General features: G+C 37.8%; 1 protein-coding gene across 1 annotated transcript in view; it reads right to left on the bottom strand.

Annotated features, from left to right (window-relative positions):
- Nucleotides 1-2,324: 2,324 nt before the first annotated feature.
- The window catches only part of ST13 (ST13 Hsp70 interacting protein), a 36,059-nt gene continuing 28,038 nt past the window's right edge, over nucleotides 2,325-10,345 (bottom strand). The window contains exons 8-12 of the mRNA XM_036251017.1: nucleotides 10,196-10,298; nucleotides 8,684-8,800; nucleotides 7,339-7,387; nucleotides 4,072-4,181; nucleotides 2,325-2,864 (exon numbers count right to left, since the gene is read on the bottom strand). Coding sequence (XP_036106910.1) covers nucleotides 2,736-2,864; nucleotides 4,072-4,181; nucleotides 7,339-7,387; nucleotides 8,684-8,800; nucleotides 10,196-10,298 — 508 coding nt within the window. The 3' untranslated portion in view covers nucleotides 2,325-2,735. The remainder of the gene's footprint in view (nucleotides 2,865-4,071; nucleotides 4,182-7,338; nucleotides 7,388-8,683; nucleotides 8,801-10,195; nucleotides 10,299-10,345) is intronic.

The raw sequence follows: 10,345 nt of genomic DNA, 5'->3' as shown, positions 1-10,345 counted from the left end.
ACAAGGCATCCTTTTTTTTTTTTATCCTCACCCGAGGATATTTTTCCATTTTTTGTACAGATAGAGTGGGAGGGAGAGAGGAAGGGAGAGAGAGAGAGAAACATCGATGTGAAGGGACACATTGAGTGGCTGCCACCCGCACGACCAACCAGGGCCGGGGACAAACTGCAACCGAGGTACGTGCCCTTAGCGGGAACCGAACCCGGGTCTCTCCGGACCGCAGGCCGACACTCTTAACCGCTGAGCCAAACCGGCCAGGGCAAGGCATCCTTATATACAAGTATAGGTACCTGATTTTCAAAAGTCACTTTGGAGCAAAAAGGGTAGGTAATTACTATTATTTTCCTTTTTGTAAATCAATAAAAATTATACCTACTTTTTTGTCAGATAGGCAAAGAATATTTTGGTGTGCAGAATTTTAGTATTTTGTGTGTGCCATGAGATGAAAAGGTTGGAAATTACTGACATAGGCTAATGTATTTTTGTGGATCCTTGTTAACAGTACTTTATAATCTGAAGTCTACTATGCCCAGTAAATAACAAGATGAGTGCTAGAGACAAAAGAAATGGAACATGTGCTGGGGGACAAGTGGGGGGTGGGGGAGTCAATATCCAGTTTGAAGCCATACTTTATTTTGAATGTACCTAGAAACATCCAATAACTATATTTTTTTAAACATGAAAAAAACTACTTTTCCTTCTTACAGCATTATTAACACAAGAAAGAACACTTCTGTTTATAAATGATATTGAGTTTCTATGAAAATGAAAGTAGTTTTTATTTGTGGAACTTAAAAGTCTAAAAGCACAGAATACATAAGACCAATTATACTTTTATCGATTTATGGTTAATATTTGCAATATTAGAATGTACTTAGGTAATGTATAGTTAAGTAAATCAAACCAAATAAGGAATTCAAAAGCAACTGGTCTTCTGGATTTATTCACAGCATCCACTGGAAATTTTGAGAAAAAGAACACACATTAACAAAAAGAACACGGGCAAATTCAAACGCTAGTTTATATGCTGAGTATTTTTAAAGGGTTTAAAAAGCATGCTCAATTAGCATACAGCCTTTTTTCATTTATTTTAACAGATGAATTTTTATCTGCTTGTGTACAGCAAAGGATTAGAACCTGAACTGACTTATGATTTCAGATACGTGCCATTTCAAAAATATATTCCATTGAATTTATTTACTGTTCTCACCACTGATTCTTCAAATAAGGAAAGTACATAAGGCCTCATCCCTTGAAACTGCTTTTAAACAGAATTTTAATTTCTAGGTAAAAACCTAGAAATTCCTGGTACAGTGTCTGGACTTAGTCTTATTTAATATAGGAATTGAATGTACAACAGAAAATTTATCCTTTTCTTTATTCTTGGAGAGGGAAAGAGGTGGCAATAGGGTTGCAGTATTTAAGAGTTGCACAGGAGAACAATGAATCTTTTACAATACCGACAATCTACAGTAAAAAACCATGGATATCATTTTTATCATTCATGCTGGATCAAAAACTTAGGTTCCCTTCTATGTATCTCAATTATTTCAACCTCATACTCTCTCCAAAATACAAAGATAAAGCCAATTAGTATTTCCTAAGCAGAAAAACAAACACCAAAGGGAATCCTTCCTTCCACCATCTTTCAATAGGATTTCACTGAAGTAGAAATCTAACACTTAAATATGAAATCTCTTGGCCAAGTAGGAAGCTACAGCTGTTACAGGTATTACCCCACACAGTCACTACATGTATTACATATTAAATTAAACCCAGCATTAAATAGGCTCTCACGATTATGCTGTGAATGATAGCAGTGATGATGCTAGTGAAAAAGGACTCTCTAGTCCAAGGATAAGGGGAAGAAAAATGTAAAAACAAGTAGAAAGCTCAAAGAGGCATTTTTTGACCAGAAATGGTAATTTTAAACATAGAAATATAAAAAGAAAAGTATTCCCTTATTTCCCCTATGTGGAAATATGAAACATTTATATTTTATATCAGACAAGAACAGAGCTAAGTAATCCAACTCCACCACAGCATTATACAAATTATCCCTTCACCACAGTGTAAGATTTAAATGCATCTGCATAAGCGTACGTGTTCTATAAAAATGTAGTAAGATTGCTGCTGCCCTGCCTAGTACTTCCAGTCCCTACCCAGGTCCTGCTGCTCTACTGGTAGTCCCAGTAGTTTTATTGAAATAAATCATTTCTTAAAAAATAAAGCATCTAAAGAGAGAAATCAAAATGGTTACAATATATGGTTACTGAGGTACTGAGGTAACCATATATCCAACTCAAACTTTATCTAGTTAAATGTTATATTTGCTTCCCACTAATAAACTTTCATTTTGCTCAAATTGAGCAATAAATCTTCCATACTGAAGTATCTTTTGCCCAATTAATTCAAAAGAAAACACCAAAATGATTAGTAAAGAAAAATGTAGGGTTTAACATACCCTTTTGTTTTTTTTTAAATATTTTTAAGGTTTAAAAGTGTTTAAACTTTGTAATTCCTAGTAGGAAAACATTATCTGAACAAATACCGTAATGGTAAACCACTGTAAAATGTTACAGCTGCATTTGGGTCAGAGGGGTAGGGATTCTCTTCAAAGCACCCCAGCTTTCTTCATGAGAAGGTCAGAGGTACACTGGTTTGTATTATTGCGACATCCATTGGGTGATCCAAGTTGCTTTTCCTCAGCAAGGGCTTTATCTGTTAGAGGGGCATTATGCTTGACCTCCAAATTTGGCTGACAATTTACTGATGAGATTCATAACCTTTGGGTTGCTCTGATATTTAGACATATTTGCTGGGTTCTGAGCCACATCCTGGAAGGCCACCATAACTTCTGGATCCTGCAAAGTAAGGTTTTTTTTTAAGTATTTAAACATTCTCTGAGTCACCCTGGCCAGCTTGGCTCAGTGGTTTGTGTGTTGGCCTGAGGACCAAAGGGTCACAGGTTCGATTCCCAGTCAAGGGCACATACCTGGATTGCGGGATCAATCCCTGGCCCTGGTTGGGGTCATGTGAGAGGCAATTAGTCAACGTGTCCCTCTCACATTGCGTTTCTCCCCCCTTCCCCCCCTCTCTAAAAATCAATGGGAAAAGATCCTCAGGTGAGGATTAACAACAACAAAAATTGTATGAGTCAACAAATGTATTACCTTAAATCCTATCTATGTATTTAGACCTATAATTTTGTCATGGCTGAGTTACTTGGGATCTGGACAAATCCCTGAAATATAAATATTATTAACATGCACTTCAAAGTCAAACTCAATTATGTCACTTTATTTGTTTTTGTTTGTTTTTTTTATCCTCACCCGAGGATACTTTTCCATTTTTTGTACAGATAGAGTGGGAGGGAGAGAGAGGAAGGGAGAGAGAGAGAGAGAGAAACATCGACGTGAAGGGACACATCGAGTGGCTGCCACCCGCATGACCAACCAGGGCCGGGGACAAACTACAACCGAAGTACGTGCCCTTAGCGGGAACCGAACCCGGGTCTCTCTGGACCGCAGGCCGACGCTCTAACCGCTAAGCCAAACTGGCCAGGGCCAATTATGTCACTTTAATAAAAAATCATATACACTCTTGATACAAAGAAAAGGACAATTAGATATAATTATCAACCATTACAAAGTATTTCCTATAAACCAATTTTTAAAAATTTAAGCAACCTGGCTGGTGTGGCTCAGTTGGTTGGGTGTCATCCAGTGCACCAAAGGGTTGCTGGTTCAATTCCCAGTCAGGGCACATGCCCAAGTTTTGGGTTTGATCCCCAGTAAAGGGCATACAGGAGGCAGCTAAGCAATCTGTCACTCTTATGTCAATGTTTCTCTCTCTCTCTCCCCCTTCCTCTCTTTAAAAAAATCTTTAAAAAACAAAAATTTAAGCTACTCATTCTGAAAGAAAATCAGTATCACCAGTGCATAGTTAGCTATCTGGTAATTCAGATCAATAAAACTTGGCTAACAAAGTAACCTTTGTCCCCAAACAGAATTATGAAAGAAATGCCTTAGTGACACATATAAAGTTCCACTCTGTTTTACTAAGTCTTACCTGCATGGCTGCAAGAACCTCTGGATCACTAAGAATTTCATTGAGTCCAGGCATTCCTGCCATTCCAGGCATGCCTCCTCCCATTCCAGGCATTCCCCCAGGAAAGCCACCTACAAAAATAAATGAAAAAACTGTATAGACACCAACCAAATTCCCAAGTAATCTAATAGTATACTATTTTCTACTATGGATGAAAAAGGGATTTATAGAAAGTTAACTTCACAGGGTGATTGGATTATAAATTCCTAATGGGGCAGGCCATGGTGAGTGAATAGGCTGAGGCATATACTTCTTTAGCAAAAGGTTTATCTCTGCCTTAAACCAGCCCTGTCCACAGTTTTTGTGCATCTAGGTTAACACACCTTTGAAATAAGTAGCAACCACCCACAAGAAAGCACATAATCTTGTTAACTCTCTTATAATCCAAAACCCATCTTGCTTTTCTCCAGCTTCATGTAATATTCCCTCCTTAATTTCAAATGCATAAAAGAAACTGCAAAAGAGTCATTCTCCAAAGCATTTGAGATAATGCTTTCCAGCAACTGTCATCAGTTTTGGCTCAAATAAACTCTTTTTTTTTTTTATCCTCATCCGAGGACATTTTTCCATTTTTTGTACAGACAGAGGGAGAGGAAGAGAGAGAGAGAGAGGGAAACATCGATGTCAAAGGGACACATCGAGTGGCTGCCACCCACACGACCAACCAGGGCCGGGGACAAACTGCAACCGAGGTACGTGCCCTTAGCGGGAACCAAACCCGGGTCTCTCGGGACCGCAGGCCGACGCTCTAACCGCTGAGCCAAACCGGCCAGGGCTCAAATAAACTCTTATTAAAAATTCTCTACAGGTTTGGACCTGGCCAGTGCATGTACACGTGTGTTATTTTAATCAGTAATGTCAACGTAAATGTCCAATCCTATAGAGGAGGGATGGGAAACGTCTGGCCCATGGGCCATATAAGTTCCTCAAAATCAATACCAGCTAACCCAAAAGGTCTTGGGTTCAATTCCCAGCCAGGGCTCATACCCTAGTTTGCAGGTTCCATCCTCTGTCCTGGTTGGGGCACATGTTTCAATGTTTCTCTCACACTGATGTTTCTCTCTCTCCCTTCCCCCATCTCTAAAAATCAATGAACATGTCCTTAGATGAAGATTAAAAAAAAGATTAGCCCTGGCCGGTTTGGCTCAGCGGTTAGAGCGTCGGCCTGCGGTCTAGAGAGACCCGGGTTCGGTTCCCGTTAAGGGCATGTACCTCGGTTGCAGTTTGTCCCCGGCCCTGGTTGGTCGTGCGGGTGGCAACCACTCGATGTGTCCCTTTCACGTCAATGTTTCTCTCTCTCTCTCTCTCTTCCTCTCTCTCCCTCCCACTCCATCTGTACAAAAAATGAAAAAATGTCCTTGGGTGAGGATAGAAAAAAAAAGATTAAAAAAAAAAAAAGATTCACTAAACACAGGGCTGGGAATCCTTTTTGTGCCAAGGGCCACTTGGATATTTATAACATAATTTAAGGGACATGTAAAATTATCAACTTAAAAATTAGCCTGCTAGCCCTGGCTGGTTTGGCTAAGCGGTTAGAGCGTCGGCCTGCGGTCCAGAGAGACCCAGGTTCGGTTTCCGCTCAGGGCGCATACCTTGGTTGCAGTCTGTCCCCGGCCCTGGTTGGCCGTGTGGGTGGCAGCCACTCGATGTGTCCCTTTCACGTTGATGTTTTCTCTCTCTCTTCCTCTCTCCCCCTCCCACTCTATCTGAACAAAAAATGGAAAAATGTTCTCGGGTGAGGATAAAAAAAAAATCTCTAGAACTAGTACACATTAGTGGTCATTTTCTAAAACAAAGGTATCTATCTGGTCCTGGCCAGTTTGGCTCAGTGGTTGAGTGTCGACCTGTGGATCAGAGAGTCCTGAGTTCGGTTCCCACTAGGGGCATGTATCACAAAAAAATAAATTAATAAAACAAAGGTATCTGACATAAAATTTTCTTGCCTTTTCTCCGAACACAAGTCATCCTCAATATATGTTCTTTTTTAGTAGCTTGGCACATGACATTTCAGAACACAGGTTGCCATTTTTAGCCAGTGGCATATAAGTGTAACTTGTGTATAGCTGCCTCTCTTTCTCCATAAGAGAAAAATGGTTAATTTTTTAATCCTCACCCGAGGACATTTTTCCATTTTTTGTTCAGATAGAGTGGGAGGGAGAGAGAGGACGAGATAGACAGAGAGAAACATTGACGTGAAAGGGACATATCGAGTGGCTGCCACCTGCACGACCAACCAGGGTGGGGACAAACTGCAACTAAGGTACACGCCCTTAGCGGGAACCGAACCCGGGTCTCTCAGGACCGCAGGCTGACGCTCTAATCGCTGAACAAAACCAGCCAGGGTAAAAAATGGTTACTATTAAAGAACTGGTTCCCCATTAGAAATATGATTTAAAAAATACATCTTCCTGGTTTTTATTAAATTTCATACTGCCTCATTCAAGAAGTAGTCATTTATTTTCTGAGTGTCCTTTAATAGCTCTTTTTACCTGTATTATGTAGAACTATGGTATCATTCAAGGCTTTTCATTGCTAGTAATTTCAGATCACTTGACAGTTAAAAGAAAGGAAAGAGTGTGTATTATTTTTACACTGGACTTAAAACATTTTTTGTGTTTAATATTAATAACTCCAGCATTTTTCCTATTATCTCATAAATATCAATGGACAAAATTTCATTATAAATATTTAGAAATACTTTGAATCCATCACAATCATTTGTTATAGTCTTTTAATAAAGGTACAATGCTTAGGCTTCAGTAAATGTCAGCTATTTTTTTAAAAGTATACTGCTCACCCTGGCCAGTTTGGTTCAGCAGGTAGAGCGTCGGCCCACGGACCAATGAGTCAAGGGTTCTATTCCAGTCAAGGGCACGTACCTTGGTTGCAGTTCATCCCCAGCCCTGGTCGGGGTCGTGTGGGAGGCAACCAGTCGATGTGTCCCTCTCATGTCGATCTCTCTCTCTCTCTATCTGAAGATGAACAGACAAGTATCCTTGGGTAAGGATTAAAAAAATAAAGCATACTGCTCAAAGTGTGAGGAAAACAATATACTGTATTCCCACTAACATACAACTTTTATTAGATTGAATCTTCCTAGAAACTAACATTTGAAAGATTCTTTAGTGTCCCAGGAACTAAGTATTAAGTAGATATATCAGAGCCCTCAAATCAGAATAATCTCCAATTATTTACAATACTAATAGGTTTAATTTTTCTTTAAAATACCTGGAAAAGAGCCATACTGAGCTCCTGATTGTCGTCTGGCTTCTTCTTCCTTTAACAGAAAAAATAAATTATGTAACAGGTAGGGAAAAAGTCCTGCTGTCCACCCCTACCCTATCCACATAGACTCATATAAAAAATAGTAAAACAAGGTAGTCAGAGGACTTACAGAAATGAAAAACTTCAAATGGCAATAATGAACTAAAGAATACACTCCATATCATAACCCCCAAAATTTCCAATTAGATTTATCAAATGAGCATTACTTTTGATAATGATTTTAAGTAGCGTTTTACTTCTACTCGGGTAAGAAATAAGAAAAAAAACCCTGGAAAGTAATTTACAATACTGATATGTCTGTCCATGCTTATAAAAGCTAAACTCTGCTCAGTGATTTGAGTATAACATAAGCTTGTGCACCAACGGGTGTCATGGGTTCAATTTTCAGTCAAGAGCATGTAGTTGCAGGTTTGATACTTGCCCTGGTCAGTCAGGGAGCATGTGGGAGGTAACCAATTGATATGTTTCTCTCTCTCCAAAAAAAAAAAAAAATCAATGGAAAAAATATATCACAGGTGAGGATTCAACAACAAAAAAAAAACAACAAAAAGAAACTTAAATTATTATTATTTTTAAATTTCCAAATAAATTCACATGGTTGGTTTACTAAAACTGCCATGACTTTTGATTCATCTTTTCCATACTCTATGTATCTCAACAATAAATACAACTAGAGATTTACCAATTTATTTATATTTTCTTAAACACAAAGTAAAAAGAAATATAAACTTCCCTTATAACCAGTTATAAAGTCATCAGGAGATAGAGAAACGTGAAAATAACTTTTGAAGATTACAAACTATACTCCCCCAAATCAAGCACTATGCTTAAAAATATTAAATGACGAAAAAATTAGGCTTAAAGTTATATAATTATAATACAACTTTATCTCCTTTTATTCAGCAATGTTAAAAATAAGTAAATGAACCTGACCAGTGTGGCTCAGTGGTTGAGCATCGACCCATGCACCAAGAGGTTGCCGGTTCGATTACTGGTCAGGGCACATGCCCAGGTTATGAGCCAAATTCTCAGTGCGGGGCATGCAGGAAGTGGCCAACTGATGTTCTGTCTCACTGATGTTTCTCTCTCTCCCTAAAATCAATAAAGAAAAAAAAAATGTTAAGACAAGTATCTCCACAAATTAAATAATAAATGGAAAGAAAACTGCCGTTATCATTATCCTTCAAAACTACAAGTGGTATTAAATAAGAGCCAAGAATTAGAATAATATCCTAAAAGTTCTAATCTACTGTATTTCCCTTTAATGGTTTAGCTATAGAAACTTTACCCTCTGTGCTCTCTCATGTTCTTCCCGAGCCTTCTTAACCCTTTCCATTCTTTCTTTGACCTCTCGCTCTTCCCGTTTCCGCTCATACTTTCTCCGATGTTCTGCAATTTTCTGAGCCTAGAAACAAAGAGCCGCAGAAAAAATGTTCTAAAAGTTACATGAAGTAAACACATATCTACAGTTTTGTTAAAGTACTTTTCTTTGTGGAGAGATGTTTACATAGTTCTGAATAATGACACATTTACCTGATAGAAAAAGACCTGAGATAACTCAAGCGTTAACAAGCCCACTGTGAAATACAGGAAAAAAGCTAGGATTTGAAGTTAAAAGTGTTATAAATCTCAAACAATTAACCGGGGCAAGGAAGACAATTAGCTCTCAAATTGCAGGACAATTCTTGTATCATGCTTCCAATGGGAAGGCAGAAACTGGGAACACATATACCAGTTATTTCCCAGTCTAACTATACTTAACTTTCCTCATCTATAAAATGAGTAGGGGAGGAGAAAACATGTTAAGTCTTATATAAATGCTACAAAAACTAGGGAGAGAAAATATACATACCAGGTACTAGGTATAGTGCTCATGACAAATATTTGGAATGTATTATTTATTCAGAGATAAAGAAAATATAAGAGACTCATATTCAACCATTACTTAAGCTTATTTGTAATATTATAAGAACCTCATATTCTAGAATTATCTCACACAAATAACTTTGCTGAGTTAGCCCTGTTATGAAAAGAAAAGTATCTAATAGTAGTACCTAGGTGAAATTAAATATGTACTACACCTTAAAACCTTTGGGAATACAGTTGGCCCTCGTTTATTGCGGCTAATCAGTTCCAGACTCTACCGCGATAAATGCATTTCCAAAAAGTATGATTCTTTATCTATATACAGTATAAATATAGTATAGTATCTGAAAAAACTGCGACAGAGTGAAGTTGCGAATGTCGAAGTGCAAAGTGGCAAAGGACGACTGTAAATTCTTGGCGGTGTAACTTCCCATAAAGCTGAAGGATTTACCATGTGAATGCATTAAAATTAATTTAACCGATAATTTTAGATAGAAATTATCTTATAATAATATTCTAGCTTTTGGATTCAGTACTATCATTTTAAAAGGTTGAACTCATTACTACCACAGCTCCTCATGTTATATACTGTAGCTGTATATACCTATAATAAATAAGGACAGATAAAACTCCATCTCGTTTCACATTTAAAAGATATTCTATTTGCCCCCATTTCATTTTTTTTTGTTCTAATTTTATAGAAGGCTTTCAAACAACGTAATAGAGCTTGCTATAATACAGCATGAAAAATGAAAGCATGAAAACCTAATGAGATTTCCTGAGTTGAGCACAAAGTTTAGTGATTACAGATGATAACTTCCAAATGTTTGTTTCTTTGCACCTATTTTGCAGATAATTTTCTGCCAGGAGCTAAGTACTAGAGAGCCATGGAGCACTACAATAATAACTTTTACCTTCTCTACTTTTAACATACCCTTGGTTGAACTTCTTTCAGCATTGCACTTGCATCTTCATCATAATCCAATTTGCATGCAAGGGCTAGATCGTGGGCTGCTTCTTCCCAATGGCCCAGAAGTCTGAAACAGATTTAAACTCGTTTTAGTCTTTTATACATATTCACTTA

Source organism: Molossus molossus, unplaced genomic scaffold (assembly GCF_014108415.1).
Source record: "Molossus molossus isolate mMolMol1 unplaced genomic scaffold, mMolMol1.p scaffold_m16_p_10, whole genome shotgun sequence".
Classification (NCBI taxonomy): Eukaryota; Metazoa; Chordata; class Mammalia; order Chiroptera; family Molossidae; genus Molossus; species Molossus molossus.
This window is presented reverse-complemented; position numbering and strand designations above follow the sequence as displayed.